General features: G+C 58.6%; 1 protein-coding gene across 4 annotated transcripts; it reads right to left on the bottom strand.

Moving 5' to 3' along the window:
- Positions 1-9,297: 9,297 nt before the first annotated feature.
- Positions 9,298-16,592, bottom strand: ENDOU (endonuclease, poly(U) specific). 4 transcript variants are annotated; one of them, XM_049819020.1, is made up of 9 exons: positions 16,390-16,592; positions 12,621-12,755; positions 12,385-12,420; positions 11,509-11,680; positions 11,173-11,372; positions 10,759-10,872; positions 10,571-10,677; positions 10,023-10,165; positions 9,298-9,736 (listed from the first exon to the last, which is right to left on the bottom strand). In XM_049819020.1, the coding sequence occupies exons 1-9, from the start codon at positions 16,448-16,450 to the stop codon at positions 9,622-9,624; spliced, it is 1,083 nt and encodes a 360-aa protein (XP_049674977.1). In that variant the 5' UTR covers positions 16,451-16,592; the 3' UTR covers positions 9,298-9,621. The 4 variants fall into 4 exon arrangements, with proteins under 4 accessions (XP_049674977.1, XP_049674975.1, XP_049674973.1 ...); XM_049819018.1 differs by lacking the exon at positions 16,390-16,592 and adding an exon at positions 15,894-16,061; XM_049819016.1 differs by lacking the exons at positions 12,385-12,420; positions 12,621-12,755; positions 16,390-16,592 and having other exon boundaries at positions 11,509-12,375.
- Between the last annotated feature and the right edge of the window lie 2,976 nt (positions 16,593-19,568).

Consider the following 19,568-nt stretch of genomic DNA (forward strand, 5'->3'; position numbering starts at 1 on the left):
CTGAAAACCAGGACTCTTTTTTTTTTTAAGGATACTGGAAGGAGAAAGCCGTCTGGGGAACGTGCAAGGTGGAGGATGACCATCAGATCTGAAAAGGCCAGCTGGGAACAACCTCCTACACCGTCCTTCCCTTGGCAGGTGGAGAAGACCCCAAGGGAGGGATGTTTCATCCCCCATCCCACATGAGGTATTGCCATGGCAGCGGTTGGGGCATCCAGCACCAGTTGGACACATGGCTTGGTCAACAGCGGTGGTGTCCATGGAATGGGTCTCCCCACCTCTGGGAAAACCACAGTTGGGAGCAACACTTTGCTCCGAGGGTCTTGACTCCAAGTCACCCTGGTTTCCACAGTGGGGTGGGAGTGCCCAGAGCTCTGTAATTGCTAAGTCTTTTTAAACCCCAGATTTAAAAGCTGTAATTCTGATATTGTTTGTAATCTGATAACACTGTGAGCCACTGAGCTCCTAATGTGCCCAGCTTGGGAAACCACAAGGATTTTCCCACTAAGCCGAAATATCAGACTGTTGATTCTTGAGTTAATCGTCTTTTCCCCCTTGGGGACATCAGATTTTGGCAACTAACTTTCTTGCTGATTAGTGTGGGACGGTGGGAGAGGAGCCGTGCGTGGCCCCAAGAGGATCAACGTGGTGGCACCATGCTTGACCCTGGGGAAAATGAGATGTGCCAGGACGCAGCTTGTCTGCACCCAGCAGGCATCAAGGGTTAAATCGGGCTTGTGCAAAGCCGTGACCCCCAGGCTCACACTGTGTGTTGGAAACCAACCCACCATTTACATGTTTGCAGCCTTCAGGACCAGTCTCTTCTTTCCATGAGTCCAAGCTGTTGGTCCTGGACATGTTTGTGCAGGTGGGTAACTCCTGTGCATGGGCTGTCCCCATCCCTGCAGCATCCAGCATCCTCCAGTCCATCCTCCCAGCATCCCACCAAGCCCTGGAGCGGTGTGCTTGCAGCTCCGGCCACCCGGGTCCTTGGAGCATGGGACCAGGCAACGTCGCAGCACAGGAGATTGATCCTCTTGGATGTGCTGTGGGGATGGATGCCTGGGAGAAGAGCCTGGCCAGCCTTAGCTGCAGTGCAGCACATCCCAGGCTGTGGTGTCCTGTGAGCTTTCCAAGGCTGCACCTCGCCCATCTAACCGGGGATCCGTGGCTGCCCCACCACCCTGCTACCCCCCCTGCACCCTACCCGGGCCAGGGGACCCAGGGGAGGGCAAGGTCCCCTTCCCACATCCAGCCTGGTGGAGAAGGGACCAGGCTCCCCATCCTGCCGGCTCCTCCGGAGTCTCCCACCAGTGCGGGGCGGGTAATTCGCACAAATCCTGGCGCTGGCTTCGCCGAGCCCCTAAGCTCTTTGCTGCGCTCCAGATCAGCCGCGGTTCAATCTGTTTGCAAAGCTGTACAGAGTGTTTACGCAGCGGGGACCGGTCCAGGGGATTAGGGGAAACGCTCCCCCGGCATCTGCTCGGTCCAGCCGCGGCCAGTGCCGGAGCATCCCTTGCCTGGGGGAGCCATCCCGGCTCTCCCAGCCTTCCCCATCCCCGCCCTGCCATGGGATCCAGGGAGCGTGCTGGCTCCAAAGGTGCTGCGTGTCCTCCTGGCACCCAGAGGGATTTCGGTGCTGGCAAAGGGTCCTGCTCGTAGTGGAGGACCTCATGGTCTTACCCCAGGGCTGGCACAGGTCCTGGTGGGCTGGCTGACCCCGAGGGGAGCTCAGGGTGATCAAGAAGGACTGTCATGCAGCTGGGAGAGGTGTCACCCCTTCCTCTGGACTCCAGGGAGTCTCAGGACATCCCTGACTGATGAACCCTTGGGTTCCTGGGCAATACTAACCCTGTGCCAGCTTCCAGCAGCAGAAGGACCCTCTTGCAGAGTCCTCTCCTTCCTGAGCCCTTCTTCGGTGTCCAGAGTGGAACCAGAGTGCCGTGACCGTGCAGAGAGAAGGGGATGCAGATGTCACCATGAACTGAGTCTTACCCCGGCTGGGCTCGCGGGGACCGGTGGCCGGGATGAGGGAAGACCACAAGGTCCCTTCAGAGGATGCCACACGCAGCACTTCAATCTTCTCCCCCCTCTCCCGCTGTCTGCTCTGGTCTGGAAGCTTCAGAGATCGTGTTTGAGGGGTGTTCCTGGGGTGTCACTTGGACCTGAGCCCTGATGCTCCAGCAGAGGGGATAGAAAACCCCTGGCCCACCAGAAGAACTCGTGGGAACGCAGCTGCTCATCCCGGAGATGTGCCAGCCCGCAGCCATCCCCCAGCCCACTCTGCTGAGGGCTGCGGTCACCGGCCGGGCTGCTGTTGGGGTGGTAAATCATGTCCTGCAAGAGCAGAGCACATCGCTGTCTTGCACACAAGGATCTGGGCTCCCGGCAAGGGCTGGCAGCCTGGAACATCCCAAAATCAGCCTGCGGGATGGGACCAGGGCTGCACGCCCCGTCCCAGTGGCTGAGCAGCTCCGTCGGGACTGGCAGCAGCGCAGGCAGGGACAGGCAGGGACAGGCAGCCCTGGGCAATCCCCGGAGCCCACGCTGGCATCTGGGTGGCACCGGGCGTTTCATTCAGCCCCTTCCCTGGCTGAGACGTGGGAGATGGCAGCTGTCATGCACTGGCCAGCACACACACACACAGGGTTGTTTTTTTTTTTTTTTTTCATATATATTATAATACAAGTTCAGGAACCTCCCAGCTTAATCCCCACCAGATAAACTAACAGCGGAGAGATTTGGAGTTATTGACGAAGTCTTGCTGCTCGGGCGAGATTAGAGCTCGGCTTAATCTTGTAGCAGGAGGGTTTGGGGATGGTTTAATCAGAATTTGTACAGGAATAATCCCGTCTTTAAACTCGTCCCTGGCCCAATCCCTCCCAAGTTGTAATCAGGCAGGAGCCTCTCAGATGAAGAGGCCTCGGGGGGTATTTCCAGCCCAAATGATGCAGGGGGAGTCCCAGAGATGTGAGCCAAGGGCAGGCAGGTGCCGAAGACCCCACACGCACCCCCCCCCCAGGGCACTGTCACCTTCTCCAGCCCTTCCCGGAGGGGAAACTGAGGCAAGGACCCCAGCGAGCTCTGAGGCTCCGATTCTTGCTGTCCTCCTGTGTGGTGACTCGAGACCAGTTTCTGCAAAGGATTAAGCTTGCTGGATTCGGCCATGTGCCCACAAGATGCCCAAGCCAGCATCAGCCCTGGAGGCACCTGGAGGCTGGGGGACACTGAGATGTCACCTGGCCTGAAAAGCTTGAATTTCCCCCCCCCCCCCGGCCCCAGGCCAGAGGATAGGCACTGAAAGGCAGGTGGCACCAGGACCAGCCCAGCCCTGAGAACTAACCCAAAGCTCGGGGGCTCATCCTGCTGCCCACAGCCCCCCCAGATGAGGCCCTGAGCAAACAACCAGGCTGGGCTATTCAAAGGAGATCTCCTGTGCAAGCAGCCCTGCACAAAACCCACTTAACTCACAAAGAAAAAATTAAATCACCTGCAAATGAGGTTACAGCCAGCATCGAGAGAGCTGGCTGCACGCTTTTGCCCTCCAACCCCTGCCCTGTGTGCCATAAGCTGCTCCCTTAACCGTGGCGTGCCTCAGTTTCCCCTCGCAGGGCTGCCGGATTCGCCGGACCCTGATGCAGCGCCAGCGCCTGGCGGGGACGCGGTTGCTTTTGTGCCACGCCGGCTCTTTCAGGGAGCACAAAGACGGGACACGGCGGCACAGATGGACCCTTTCAGAGGGGAGCGGGCTCCTTTCTCCGTCTGCCGCCGGGCTTTGCCTTCCGTCGCAATCCCCCTTAATTGAATCCGCACTTTCATAGCTCATTACCCCCCTGATGGATTGGATTAGCCCGAGCTGCAGCCCGCCAGCCTCTGCGGGGAACAGTTGGCTGCTCGGCGTCCCTGCGGGGAGCAAAGAGAAAGGTGCGGAGGGGGCCCAGCGGGCTCCCGGCCGTTAGCCGAAGCTCAGGGGCAACGGACGCGACCTCGGCTTGCCTCTCCAACGGCCGGACCCAGCTGTGGTCCGGCAGCACAGGCATCCCTGCCCGCTCGCTGTGCCGTGGCCAGGGTGGACGGCCGGTCCTCACCGTGCTGTGTGGGGTTTTGGACCCCCTGGGTGATGTGCTGTGGTCCTGGGTTTTCCCCGGTGGTATTTATTTGGTCATAGGAAGAGCATCCCTGGGATGGGAGGGATGCAGGAGGGATGCAGGAGGGATGTGGGAGGGATGCGGGAGAGATGCGGGAGGGATGCGGGAGGGATGGGGGGGACCAGCTCTGGCTTGGGGCATCAATGACTTAACCCTGCATCTTGCTTGACTTGTGGCAGCGCAAGAGGCGAGGGGGGCCCTGCCACCCCAAACGTGGGGCAGGACGCCGGCACGTGCCGATCCCCCCCTGCTGCCGCCGGCGCTCGCGTGTCCATATGGGCTAACGGCCGCTGCCGCTGCGGCTCCCGGCCCCACTCGCTCATTAACCTCTGCTCCGGGGGTGGACCCCCAGCCCAGCTGCCAGCGATGCTCTGTGCCCCCTCCCCGGCTGCTCAGGGGGGGCTCTGCTCTCCCCTACCCCTTTCGTCCTCAGGATGAATCAGTGTAAAAGGAGGATTTACCATCCCTAAACCCTGGCTGGCCTCTTACGCCAACCATGGCAGGATTTGACCCCCTTCCACTGCATTCCCCGTGGGCTGGGGGAGAATGGGGATGCTGCCCAGGGGTCCCTTCCAGCCGGTTGCTCACAGACTCTGCCGTGCACGCAAGGGCTGCGTTGTTTTGGGTCATTTTCTCAGTTAACTTGTGTTCAGGGCTGGGACAGAGGGTTTCTGAGCCACCTCAGAGTTTCCCATATGCAGGACAGCATCTCCCTCACCATACAGCTGTGCGCTGAGCTGTGCCGGGGATGGGGCAGAGCATGGGGCTTATCGGTGGGGGGCATTTCTGCCTCCCCCCCGAAGGTGCTGAGCCCTGGAAAAGGGAGGTGGCCGCATCCACACCAGGCTTTTTGCAGGAGTACCCCAGCGGTGCTTGTCCAGCAGCCGGCAGCGAGGAGGGATGCTGCCCGGGCTGCGGGAGCAAGCCAAGGGCTGGGGCCATACATCCAGATGGAGATCCCGTCCTGCGAGCTCAGACATCTGATCGCAGTGGATAAAAAAGTGCCCGCGGCATAAATGGTTTAGCATATTCCCCTCTGCATCCTCATCCTCTTAGCAAAAGGTATAGCCGGGCACTCCCGGCAGGCTCTCCTACCAGATGCGGCCAGAGTCCCATCGGGGTAGTTAGTGCCGTATCGTTTACGGGAGGGGATTAGAGAGCCTCCACTTAGAGTCACGGTCCCCAAGGCCTCTCGGATTAGGATATAATGCAGCAAGCTTTGCCTTACGGGGGCTCAGATGGAGCTGTAACCCTCTTCATCCTCACTTTGCAAAAGCTCTAATGGCCTGGAGCTGGTGGGGGTACCCAGGGCTGTGGCTGTCCAGAGCCCTCAGTTGTAACGCCTGGGCTGCCATGGTCCTTGCCAGGATAAATCCTGGAGGGATCTCTTGGGAAAGCTCAGCTATTTCCAAGGGTGAGACCCAGCAGATGAGCAGGGGCAAGGACCTGTGGGTGATAGTGCATCCCTCCGCTCAGGACCCCACATTTTCAGCATCTTTCCTTCAAAACATGAGGGACCTCTCCAGCCTCCCCCCAGGGCAGTTCACCTTGCCCAGAGGTAGGGAAATGATTTGGGAACCCACACACAGATGTCCTGGGAGATGCACACCGGCTCATCCAGGTGTGGTTCATCTTGGCTTTGTATAAACCTTGATGTAGGGAGCCCAAACTAGGCTCCAGGGATGGATGGAGCACTGCTGCCCCTGTGCTGGCAGGGCAGGGCAGGGATGCTGCGATGGCCAGCCTCTCATTTCTTCTCCTCCTGGTTCCCCGTGCCCAGCACAGCATGGGAAAACCAGGGAAAATATGGGGAAAACACCTTCCTTGTGCTAGCGGCTCAAAAATCTCACTTGCAGAGCTGTGCCTGGGGTCCAGCTGTCCTAATATTGGTGTAAGTCAGGAGTGTCTCCACTGCAGGGCCAAGGCGAAGCTGCCTGGAGTTTTTGGTCCCGGCTGGCCCGGATCAGGTGAAGGAACCCAAGCCCTGGCCCTGGTTTGCAGGCAGTCGCTGTACCCACCTCTCCCATGTGCAAGGAGGGAGTACATCTGACCGGACAGTTTTAGGGGGAGCCGAGGGGATACCCCAATATTCCCTCCACGCAGGGAGCGGGAGGGGGGACATCAGTCACTCAAGCCTCCCCATGAGCTCAGCTGCGGCGAAGGCACCCAGGCAGTCCACGAGCCCCATGGAGGGAGGGCCAGCATCCCCCTCCGAAACTCTTCAATGCGGCTGCGCTCAGGTGGGGGATGTTACCACGCGGTGTGTGTCGTCCCCCCCCCCGAGAGCGAGCGTTGTCCCCGTCAGGCGCCGAGCTGGGGGGGCCCTGGAGTCCCCGAGCTGGCAACAGATGGCTGGAGGCAGCTTGCTGACACCTGCCCCTCCTCTCCACCCCTCTCCTGGCCTTCCCTTTTTTCTCCGCTCGTTTTGTTTGATTTCCTGACACTTTGGGTGAAGCCGGAGGGTCCCGCCGTGCTGCTCCACTTGGCCATAGGGAGCCTGTCCCAGGAGCTGGACCCAAGGGCAGAAAGGTGCAGAGGGATGTTCTGGCCCCGGGGAGGACCAGGAGGTCCTTCGGATGGAGGGTGATGCTGAGGAGGATGCTGTGGTGTCCCTGCCAGCAGCGGGCAGGGAGTTTGGGGTACGGGGAGCCTTGCTGATGGCTAGCTTTCCTCTGCTCCGCCTGGCCGACTGGATATGACCTGGAGCCTCCTGCCCTTGGCACGCTGCTGCCTCACACCCTACAGCATGAAGGGATGCAGGCAGGCGGTCCATCAGACCAGCAGACACCCAGAAAGTGCCCACCTTGGCCCTCCTTGCTTTCCCCATGGCTTGCGGCAACCAAAGATGCAGACAAAGTGCGGAGCAGCTCCCCAGCATCACCTGAGCATCTCCAAGCACTGGCCAGTCTCCCAACGCTACACCCACCACCACGGCAGCAACCTGGGCCAGGGTGGGCGACCTTTCTCTGTGTGATTTTTGTCTCCAGAACTGGGTGCTGGAAAAGCAGCTTCTGAGCCCTGGGCATAGGGCTGGCAGTGACTGTGGGGCACAGGCGACCTGTGGGCAGGGGACAGGCACTGTCTGTAATGCCTGGGAGCATCAGAATCCTTCTAGATGGAGAGGTTTGGCATCAAGGAGGCTGGCAGCGATGCAGACAGGTAGGCAGGAATGGGAGAGGGCTGAGAGATGGAGAACCAGGAGGAGAAACTGGGTCCTGTGCCAGCGCAGCCCTGCAGCGAGCAGCAACCACCCGCTGCCTCTTGAGAGCTCTGGTGCAAACCTTCAGGACAGGCTCTAGCAAGGATGAAGGTGCCTGGAGCATCCTCATCGCACAGCCCGGCTGTGCCCTGCCCTGTGCAATCTGCCCCTTGCAAACCGCCTTGCCATGAGACCATCTACCAGCTGGCACAAGCCGCCTTGGCCAGGGTCCGGAGGTGCCCCGCAGCGTTCGAACCCACAGCTTAACCCCCCCACATGGCTCCTGCAATCAAACTCTGCTGCACCCCGGCTCCTGGGCATGGGAGAAGAGCGATGCCCACGCCGCCGAGAAGGGAGCTGACCTGCACCCATCTCAGGTCCTCCCAAACTGCCTCTTCCCCAGTTTCCCAGTGCATTTCTATAAATCAAGCTCTGGCATGCCCCCCCCCTCCCCTGCGGCAGGGTTTGGGGGGGTCACCTGTGACCCCTGGCAGATGGTGCGGGGACTCCCACCCCTTCCCCAGGAACTGTTGCAGCCGGCCATCTGTCAGGCAGCTCAAATCTCCCCGGTCCTGCCTGGGAGCTGCCGCGCAGCATCTTCACCCTGGGACCCCGGCTGCTGCCTGCTCTGCCTATACAGGGGGTACAGGCAGGACTTGGGGGGGGGGGGTCTGGGGGGCCAGCAACAGCCCGGAGCTGGTGGCTGTCCTGCCTGCTGCCTACCCAAATCATGCCTGAGCATGGGGGGGCTGGATGGGATCCCAGTGCCTCAGGGAGCTCTTGGGTAGGGCTGGCATCGTCAGGCAGCGATGGGGTTGGCAGGGGTCTTCTCCCGAGTGTGGGGCATCGTTTGCCTGGACCAGCCTGGGGGGCGGTGAATGGATTACGGTGGGGGCCAGTCTGGGGGTCCTGCTGCCAAGCTGTCTGTCCTGCTGCCCAAGGGGGCTCTGGATTTGTCCCCCCAGAGCGCAGTGCTGGGAAAAGCACCTGGAGCCCTGAGCAGCCCCAGCTTGGGGTGTGGGGTTGGGGGGTCTCTGGGGACCCACAGCCCCCAGAGAGAGCACAGCTGGGTGAGGATGGAGGATGCACCTATCACAAACCCTAATTTCCTTGTGATGGTCCCCAGGGAAAAGCTGCCTCTGGGACAGAGACCCGGGGGTCCAGCAGCTCAGCCATCTCCTCGGTCCCCGAATGGCACAATTCCTTGGAGCAGGACTCACGAGCAGCACCCCAGGGCTCAGAGGCAGCAGGGAGTGAGGCCAAACCTGCGGCTTCTGGACAAGCTGGGTGCAGGGGTGGATAAAGGTAGGTAGGGGACAAATTTTGGGTGCCACACTGGAGGAGTAAGTGGCACGGATGTTGGCACTGACTCTGGCTGGCAGGACCTCGCTTTGCCCTCCCCTCCAATGTCCCACACCAGCAGACCCACAGCAATGAGGGGCTGCTCCCTGGAAGCAGCAGAGATAAATGAGGATGAGGGTCCTGTCTGTTAACGTGCCCGGTCCTGGGGAGTATCAGCCATCCCCTGTCCCCCAGATCCCCAAAAGAGCCAGCTCCCCAGTGGGATGCCCTCCTGTCAGGACCAGCTGCCTGCAGGGAATGGGGGGATTGCAGCCCTGCAGCCCCCCCCCCCCCCCAGGCAGGACTCCTGGAGGGGTGGTGGGATCATCACCGCAGGCACAGGCTTTGCTCCATGTCCCTCACTGCACCAGCCTTACTGGGGCACACTGGGGGCTGCAGCAAGAGGGGAAGGACATGCAGCCCATCCTGCTATGCTCCATGGGCTGGATGCGGCCCTGGCAGCACCCAGGGCTCCCAACACCCACCCTGGGTCAGTACCTGCCCTGTGTCTGGCACAGAAGTGGTGGGGAGGGAGAGGTCCTGATGGGGCAGAGGGCAGGCTGCATGGCGAGCCACAGCTCCTGCACCGAGGAATTAAACACTTCTCCATCCAGGGTCAGTATTTATTTCGCTTGGGTGTGCTACTTTCCACTGCAAGTCCATCCCTTCTTCTTGCTCTTCTGCTGTGACTGGGGATCACGACATCTGATGGGACTGGGGGGTGCTGAGGCTGCTGCCTCCATCCCCTCGCTGCCTCCATGCAGGGCACGGCCACCACCATCCTGCCCAGCTCCCTCCAGTACCCTGCACTGGTCCTGCAGCGTGGCCATCCACCTCCCACAGCAGGACCAGTCCTGACCAGTGGCACGGGCCCCTGGCGTGGGGCAGCCCAGGCCCCAGAGCGGGGCTGCAGTCACCCCTCGCCTCCCAGCCTCAGGGCGAGATCACATAGGCGGTGGCGATGTATTTCTTGCCGTTGCCGTAAGTGGTTTTGGTCCAGGGGTAGGTCTGGATGCTGAGGCTGTAGCTGCCCAGGCTCAGGTGACATCTGTGGGGACACAGCCTGTGTCATAGCCTTGCTCCATCCTGGAACCCCGCAATCACATCTTTGGGGTGCTCTTGGTGTCCGCACACCAGTGCTGCTCCATCCCTGAGCCCCACAATCGCATCTCCAAAATGCTCTCAGCATCCCCATCCCGGCCCTGCCCACCCGCAATGCCCCAGAGCTGTGCCGGGCTCAGGGTCTGACCCTGCTGTTGATCGGGATCAGGAGGGCACTGCTGGCTCCACGGCCAGAGGACAGACAGACGGATGCAGACGGGTACGGTACTTACGCCCTCCCGGGACGTGCGATGAAGCACAACGTGTAGAGGCCAAATTCAAATTCGGGGCTGCAGCCGATGAAGGCAGAGCCCACCTCCTTGTAAAAGCCATCCCAGCTGAACTGCAGCCCCAGCACGTCGGGGTAGGTGTCCCACTAGAGAAAGGGGATTCAGGGATCAGATCTCCAGTTCTGCTTGGCTCTGGGTGCAGCAGGGCAGGGAATTCAAGGAAAGCCCATCTGCATACAAAGCCAGGCATCCTCGTGCCCTCTCCAGGGACAGATCCAGAGCAGCTTTCGGCTGGTCTGAGGGGCTGCCAGACAGACCCCCCGGTCCCAAATCTCTTGCTTGTGGTTTAGGAGCCCCTGTTGCCCATTGCATCATCTTTTCTGGACCTTCCCACCCTGCCTCCATCCCAGGGTCCACACAGGGAGGCAGAGGGGATGCGGCAGGGTGAGCATCTCTGATGCTACTGATTCGCCCCCTTTGGGATGCGGCCGATTTGGGATGCTGCCGGCTGGTGCAGCACCGCCAGCCGCGGACCCCACAGGATCACTTACCGGCCCGTTGAAGTTGTGGCTGAAGTAGTTGACAATGCCCTGCTTTTCAAGGAGGTAGAAGCGAATCCAGTTGTGAAATCCAGACACTTTCCCCTTTTTCACCTCCCCTAAACACAAGCGAGACCCTGGGGTGAGGCCCCCAGCCTGGCACTGCCCAGCACCCCCCTTCCCACTGGTGCGTGCTCTACCTGAGAAGACGTGCTCGAAGCCACTGGAGTCCCGCTCGCCATCGCCTCTGGAATAGAGGCCAAACCACATCTCCTTCAAATCGGCGACAAACTCCTGCTCGGAGCCGTAGCGGTCTGCAGTCAAGGCAGTGTGGAGAGGTGAAGAGGTGGGAGCAGCATCCCAGGATGGGAGCATGGGGAGAGGCAGAGCTGGGACTCCCCCCCATCCCAGACCCGCTCCTGTCCCTCAGGAACAATTCAGCTTTGCCCTGCTCAATTCTCCCATGTCCTGGCAGCTCTGGTGAGCCCACTCCAGTGCTCCTCCAGTCTGCATCCTCCCAGGTCATCTCCCACCCAGCTGGGGCTTTCCTTTTAGATGCCCAACATCCAGGGACCCCATTCCCCCCTGTCAGCCCTGCCCTGCTCCACACTCACTTTTTTTGTGGAGGAAGGCGAAGAGTTTCTTCATCAGCTCGGTTTTCATCACCTCCTTGAGGAAGTTGTCCTGCTCCCTCAGCTCCTCCGTTGTCACGTCCTCCTCCCTGCCAGTCACCCTCTGGTAGTTGTCCAGCAGTTTAATGAAGCTTGCGTAGGTGGGTTTGGAGAAAAGTTCCTCATTGACGTATTTGTAGAGCCTAGGAGAGAACAGATCCTGCGCTCAGCGGGGAAGCAGAGGTCCCCTCCAAAAACCAGCCCTGCACCCTGCCTGGCTGGTGGGTCTCGGCCGTGGTGGCCCTTGGCCACCTCCTGAGGATGCTGGTGCACACTCACGGCTGCGGAGAGCGGTCCTCCTGGTCATCCGTCTCATCGGGGGAGGCCTGGTACTGGGGGTTAATGGCGATGTCGGTCGGCCGGGCTTTGTTGTGATCCGCCCTGTAAAGCTGCTCCGAGATGCGCAGGAGGTCCTCGTCGGTGATGGCATCCCGGCTGCTGGAGAAACCCTCTGCAAGGAGAGGCAGGAGGCTGGCAAGAGCAGGCAGCAGCTCCCAAGGCTGCAGATTAGGTGCCCACGAGAAGTGAGCGTGATGCAGCACCCAATGCTGCATTGATGCACGGGTGTCATGATCCTGGGATGCCGTGAGAGCCGGGTGCTCAGCATGGAGGGTTAAGGGGTGCAGGGGTGGCACGGGGGTCCCAACCCTCACCAACCCCATGTCCTGGTGACAAAAGCTGGCCACGGGGCTGCAGGCACAGCAGCCTTTCATTAAGCACGGGGTGAGCTGGGAAGCATTGGTCCCCGTCTCCCAGGCACTCTTTGCAACACGTCCGCTGGGATCAGCACCATCTCAATCTCTCACATTTTAGGTGTGCGGTGACCAGGGGATGCAAACGCCAGCTCGCCCCTGCCTCTGGCTGCTTTGTGCCTGCCTGCTTCACCTGGCTCTGGTGAAGGGAGATAACGCTGCTGGTAAACAGGCAGGCGATGCTGGGGCTCTCACTGCACCGTCTGCTCGGCGACACGCAGTGGCTTGGAGCGGCTGGTGATGGGGCGGTACGGGCACGGGCACGGCCAGAAACCAGCACGACACCCCGATGCCATCGATCCCCAAAGAGCCGCGGGGAGCAGAGGAGCGAGCTGCCCCGAGGTGTGTGGAGTGAAACCGGGGTGGTGGTTTATTGCCCTTGCTCAGAAGCGGAGCTACTCACCGCGGGTGTGAGCTGCTTCCCTGGTCCATTCTCCACCTGTACAGAGTCAAAGGAAAAGGAGCTCAGGGTGATGGAGATGTGGGCTGGGGTCTGCCCAGGACCACACACGCAAATCCACATCAACACGGGTGGACGCATGTTTGCAACCAACCCCTTTCACCCCACAGCTGGGCTGTGGGAGCTTCAGGGGGAGAGCAGCCCCCCAAAAACCCCTCCCGTCACCCAGGGATGCTCACCAGGTTGGCAGTGCCTGTAGTAATCCTCGCAGCAGTTGCGGTAGCTCTCGCACTCAGCGTTGCAGTGGCACTCGTCCTCCTCGCTGTAGGGCTCCTCGCAGCGTCCCTCGCAGGAGTCAGGAGCTGTGTACAGGTCTTTGGGAGAGAGAAACAACAGCGTCGTCCTCAGGATGCACCGACCACCCTACCCTAGCCAGTCTACAACCTGGGACCATCCTTCCTTCTGCCCTCGTTCCCCTCCTGGGACGGTCTGAAGGAACAAGCTCCTACCCAAGAGCTATTTGGGATCCTTTGTCAGCCTTTAGGGATGGCATTTTGACCGGCTGAATCCTCAGGACGCACACCTCCATGGGTCACTCCTCTTTGGCCGTGGTCATCCACCACGTCAGGGCCACTTCACACCAAGAAACATGTTCTTGGCTCCCCACTATTAATTGCTCCTTCTGATTCACCCTTTTAATGCCGGGCTTAGCAGGAGTGCCCCAGGTCCCACTGTCTCTGGGCCAGAGGAGGAGTAGCACATTCCAGACACCCTTATTTGCAATATGACCATCGCTCTTTCTGTAATGCTGGGAAAACTGGGAACTCCTTCCTGAGCTATTTATATGACAAATGTGTCGTCGAGCATGTGCTTTATTACAGATGGTGGCAAAGCTAAAAATAATGCAGCAACTCAAGCTGTGCTTTGAATAGGATGTCTCAGATGGATGATGGACACGTGCCATCAAGCAAAGAAGGGCTGTAGGGGACCAAGATGTTGGGTTTGTACTAAGAGACAGCGTGCTTAGGGAAGGTGCCTTATCCTCTGTGCTGCCCATCGGTTTCTGACGGGAGGAACGGAACAGCGGGCAGCCCGGGCACGGCTTTCTCGGCATCCCTTTGCTCCAGCCAGGAAGGTGACCATCTCCAAGGACGTGCTGAGAAGCCATGTCCCAACCAAGCTGCCAGCTTGCAAAGCGATCCCTGGAGGAAAGGGCGGTGCTTTCCCTTGCAACCCTGCAATCACGCAACGTCTTAAACACCTCTGGGTTGCCCGCCTCGAACTCCAGCAGGCGAAATGTGCCCTCAGGGCAAATCCTGATACAGCAGCAATGAGAATGACCTCCCAGTGTCATGATTTCTGGCTTCTCTCTGCACCTATGTTGCTCTGTTGTCTGGCATTTCACCCAAATTATTTGTGCTTTTCAGAGTCACATAATCAAGGTCCCACACATGCCAGTGAGCGAGGAAGAACCTTTTTGCCCCACCAGCCAACCCAGCCCAGGCTGGTTGACAGTGCTGCAAGGGCACACTGCTGACTCCCATTTGGCTTCTCACCACCAGGTCCTTTTCTGCAAAGCCACTTATAGCAAGAGGGGAGTTAGTAGGAAGGGGTTGCTTGAGGTGCTCCTGGAGGTGACATGCCCGTGGTGCTACTTTATTCCCACCTTTGCTCATACTGATGCAAGGAGAACTGGGAAGGCCTGCAGAGGGAAGGGGCGTCCCATGGTTTGGGTGGCGAGTGATGCTCATGGTGTCCAGACACCCCAGTCTCACCAGTCCACGCAGCAGAGCAACCAGGTCTGGATCTCTGATGGTGTTGGCAGCTGAGATCCCTGTCCCTAGGACAGCATCCCTCTCTACTCCCAAAGTGGCAGTCGGGATAAGTCACCCTGAATCAGGCATCCAGGCTCATTTTCCCACAGCAGTCCCGGAGGGATGGTGCAAGGCAGGAACTGCTTGCACATAAGTCACCGCTGACACGTTCCCAGTCCTGGGGCACGTGCTGCCGGAGCGTGTCGCAGCAAAGCACCAATACTGGGGTGCGCAATGACTCAGCCAAAACCCAGAGCCTTGCAGAGTCCTTGGAGGAGCAAGCTCAGCACCCCCCCCATTTCCCGTAGGGCTCAGCTGCAGGGTGCCGAGGCTTCTCCCGGCACAGGGAGCGCGAGCAGGGCAGGGGGGACGTTTGCTCCTCAATGCAGGCATGAACCTAAAGAGCTGCAGAGCAGTTAGTGACTTGTGATGGTCAAGTTTAGAGGGGCTGCTGGAGCTTTTGGGGAGAGAAGGGCTGCTGGGAGAGCTGGCAACACTGCAGTCAAGGGACGGTGGCTGGAGCAGAAGGACATGGCCAGCAGTGCACAGCACAGCGAATTTGCACTCGACTACTCAGTTGATATTTGGCTGGTCCAGCCAGTAGATATTTTCTGGCTGCAAAAAGCCAGACAAATATTTCTTTCTCATTTTTAGCCCTTCAGCCAGATCCATCCCTCCCCGAGCACAGCATTTTGGACAAGAACAAACTCATTTTCATTTCCGCTAAAAAAGATTTGCTTGAGAAAACGTGGGCTGTTTCCTGAGCAGGTCCATTCACCAAGGTGTAGGGAAATGTCTGAGACATGACGGAGCCCTCCCAGTGGCTCTCAGCTTGGGTTAGTACGTGAACATGACTTACAGCTCGTGTCAGAGCAGCATCCACGAGTCCCTGGCCTGACTCAAGACCTCGCTGCACTGTGCAAACACAGACCAAAGATCAACCCTGCCTCTAAAAGGGCCCATTTGCAGGACAAATCAACTTGCAACAGAAGAGCTATTGATAGTCTGAGCTCCTCAAATATTTAGTTACATGCTCCTGGCTCCCAAACCCACGTATAACCCTGGGTGCAAGCTGTCTGTGAGATAATCAGGCAAAATCTCCCACCGCTGTCCCGCCTAGCTGAGGATAAGCGATGGTGGAGGTGTTACAGCTCAGACAGGTCCGTCAGGGTGATGCTCTGATAGCTCTGGTCCGAAGCCTGTGCCCAGGACAGACCACGACACAAGCCAGCAAAGCTGCCCAGCTTCCCAGCCACGGTAAACCCAGTTATTCCTTCAAGCAAGAATAACTTCACACTTGCATTAAACAAGATAAGACAATGGCAAATCCTCCTGCTTTCAGGGCAACCCAAAGGCTGGTTTGCAGCAGCAGAAGCTCCTCTTCTGCCGTGGCCTTGCAAAACTCCTCACCATTAATCCTGAGGGGAGTCAGCTGCTTCTGAAACATCAGATACAGCCTGCTGGCAGCGTCAGAAGTGACGAAACTCCCTTCTTGCAAATAGATCACATTTTGTGCAAGAAGATGGCAATGAAGGCACCTAGTCACATGCAGGATCCTGGTCAACTGGGAGCCAAAACCTGATGCGCACAAACCACTCCTTGTTGCAGCATCTGCCTTAAAGACAGAGCTGTTCTTTTATCATCTCTCCAAGCCCGTCTCCTCTCACAACAACCGCAGAGTCATGAAGAGCAAAATACCTGAGTTCATGTTGCATATTCCACTGCATCTGACTGGCTCTTCTGCTCACCTCCAGCAGCCACAGAGGGATCGTGGATAAGGTATTAGAAAAATATTTCCCTTTGTCCTCCCCCAGCATAGGAGGCTGGAGGAGCCAGAGGAAGGCAGGCTTGCACGATGAAAGCACAGCAAGATGTACCAGGAAGCAACTGGTGGACAAGGATAAAGACTGGGGGAAGTCTCCACCCATCAAAGAGAAGGACAAACCACTCTCGTCACCAGCCGAGTTCCCCAGAGCTCAAGGAAGCCCTCCAGCATGAAAACATCCTTCACCCTTTCCCCTGTGAAGCTCTGCTGGATCCAACCTCGCAAGGAACCAGCTGCCCCAGTACAGCCAAGCTCCGGGCTTACGGCAGCGCCCTCAGCACCGTCTGCTTTCAGCCAAGCGCTGGCCCCTTCCCATCGGACGCGCTGGCTGGTTTAGCCCCTCTGCCAAAGCAAAGCTCCATTACTCACTGCCAGACACGCAGCCCAGGGCTATTCCTGCCCCGACAAGGAGAATCCAGGTCTTCAACATCCCGTAGACGGCAGGCTGGGTGTTTCAGAGCGTCCCAGAGAGCAGGTTGGGAATGACGGTGCTCCCTGGCACTCCCTGCTATATGTGGGTTCCCTGGGGGTGCGGAGGGGAGGGAGGAGCGTGATGCCACTGAGGACTTCACGGGCAGGCTGCACCCAAACTTTGCCAAAACTCATTATGTGCACGGCTTAATTATAGGCTGCTCGGAGTGGGAGGAGGGCTGGTAAATCCAGTATCCCAGTATTGCTCCACTCCTCGCTTGCATGACCCCCAGGGGTGATTGAGGAGCACGGGGGAAGCTTCTCAGTGGGGCCTTTGCCCATCCAGAGCCCAGCAGGTCCATTAGAGATGGGAGCTGTGATCAGTGCCACGGCTTGGTCCCTTGATGTGCCACATGCTCCCGTGCAACTGGTGCTAACTGGGGGCAACTTTCTGCTCCCCAGTTAACTGGAGGTAATGATTTCTCCTTCCTCAGCTCCTGTCTCTGGAGGCCGTGCCCCACTTACAGCACAAACCAGCCTCGGTTGAAGCCTCCAGGTCTTCCAGCAGCACAAGGAAACCCTCAGACATAACCACAAGCCAGAATTCAGTGTCGAGGCTGCTCAGGGAGTAGGTTTTGTGGGCTATCCCAGTGTGGTCTCACTCCTGGAACAAGCCCAGAGCTGGGGCATCCCCACCCTGCGTGGGGCTGCCCTTCTCCAGGGAGCCTCCACAGCTGCAGGTAATGCCAAGGGGGAGCTCAGGTCATGCCTGGCACGGTCATCAACCTCTTTGCTGGCCACAGCGGGGCCAGCTCAGGCTCAATTCTGTGCATCCCAGCAGAAGATGTTCCCAGATGGTGGGTGTTCTGGTGTATCTGGCAGGAGAGACAGCTTTCCATGCTGCCACAGCCTAGCAGGGGGCCTGGCTCCCACTGGTTTCCAGTCCTGGAGTGTGTCATATGTGCTGACCAGTACACCCAAAGGCATGGGAGTGACCAGACTGGAATAGGTCAGCACCCATCCTGCCTCCAAGGGCATCTTCACGTTGCCTCTGAACCGTGGCACAGCCTCCCTGGTTCCAAAGGGGCATTGCAATTGTCCCTGAGCCGATCTCCATCCGCATCCCTCCACTGTCCAGCTGAGCTGCTCATGGAGCTGCACTCAAAACCACATCAGGAAAATAATCCAGACCTAACTCACCATCCTTCTGGAGGTTGGGTTAAAAACTGCTGTTTTCCCACTCTGGTTTGGAAAGCAGCGCACCGAGGCAAGCAGGAAGGAACCTCCTCAACCCATTTTGCTGCTGAAGGATGTTGGGGAAGTTCAGCTCTTCCACACATCTTCCCATCTCTTCCCAGCCATGGTGCCTCAAGAGCCGGCATGGGCTGACTTCAACGCATCCATCACGGAGGATGGTTGTATTGTCCGCAAGCATCGACCTTCCTTGTCTTTCCAGGAAAATAACGAAGAGACCAACAGAATGTGTTGGTGCTGCACCTGAGGGTCCATCACAGGCACCAGCTGGTTTCCAGCTTCTCCTCACACGATGACGACGTTTCTCAGGAAGCCTTACCACAAGCCTTGCCCAAAGCCCAAACGATTTATAGCAGCCTCTTCTCTGCCTCCTCGCCCATGCACTGCGACAGACCCCCAAAGGATGCTCCAATACTGGCTGGTCCCTTGTGGTCCCCGTCCCTCTGGTTTGGCCAGGCGTTTGCAATGATGCAAAGCCAGGAAGAGTCCCCAACCGGAGGCTCCTGGAGCTTCTCTAAACAGTCCCGGGCTCTCCTGGGCTGCTTGCCACGGTGGCTGCCAGATGGCCACGCTCCCAATGCTTTCATCACCAGAAGCAGCAGGTCCAGGACAAGCTCTCCCCACCAAGGAGGGGTTCGCTCCCTGGGCACCTCCACCTCGGCTGGTGATAACTGACCTCCAAACACCATCTGAGCCAAGGGGAGACAATTTCTAACTTCCATCAGCAAAGCAGGCAGCAGCTGCCTGCAATTCATCCTGCCGACACAGCAGCATTGCAACAGCCTTAATTCCTCGGGGTGCATTAGCTGGCACAGGAGACCAGCATTTGGTGTAATAAGGACCAGGTTTGGCTTCTTTCTCACCCCTCAGTCATTTCCTACTCTCCGCCCTGGGCTGGTGACTCTGCTGACCTGTCCTCCCTGAGAGCAGCCTTGTTTTTTCTGACATCTTTGTGTCACCCTGTGCTGGGGCTGCTCTTTGAGTCCATCGACTGATTCATGTGCAAGCCAACCTTTCCCCAACGTTGGGCTGTGCCTCAAGCCCTGCTGGGGGTGAGGAGCTCACGTTGGTGGGGCTGGATGTTGGATGGATGGCTGCAGCCATTGTGCATCTGTCTTGCACCTCTGAGAAGCCCACGAAGAGCAGGAGCTGCAGTGCCTGGAGATGGAGCAAGTCCCGCAGCTCTCGGTGAGGGAACTGGATGCCCACCATGGAGGAGGATGGAGGTGGAGCCCGTCTCTTCTTGCAGAAGATTGCTTTTCCAACCTTACCATGGAAGATGATGCCTTTTGTCTTGGGCTTAACTGGGAGTGTCAGCTCCACCAGCAAAGACGTGGGAACAGCATGTTTGTCCCTGTTTCTCAGCCATACCTTCCAGAAGCTGGTGGCCTGGTGTGAGCATTCCTCGCCTGCCGTCCTTGCATACTCCTGTGGTCCAACACATCTTATTCCCACCTCTACCTTCCAGCAGTGCTGGACCTGCAAACACCAAAGCCCTCCGAGCTTCTGGGGACAACCTGCCTCTCCTCACCCACTCTCAAGGTTCGCAGGTCCAGGAGCAAGAGCGGGTAGGTGCGTGCTGGACCATGGTCCAGTGTCAGTCACTGGTGACAGAACGACAGCGTTGCCGGCTGTCACGGAACCCTGGGACCCTGTTCAGGGTGCTCGCCCATGAGATGTCTTGCAGCAGGGCGGTGAGTCAAGCACCCCGGGGCTGGCTTCGTGTTGCTCTTGCATTAGAGCCGAGGAAAGGAGAAGGGAATTGCCAAGACGCAAGCCCCGGACTTGGGGATGCAGGAGTGGAAGCTGGGCAGCCATGCTTGCTCTTGTGCCCAACAATGCCGTTAGCTCTCGCCCCTTGCTTTACACCCTCGTCCAGACCG

This window comes from Accipiter gentilis, chromosome 16, assembly GCF_929443795.1.
Source record: "Accipiter gentilis chromosome 16, bAccGen1.1, whole genome shotgun sequence".
Lineage (NCBI taxonomy): Eukaryota > Metazoa > Chordata > Aves > Accipitriformes > Accipitridae > Astur > Astur gentilis.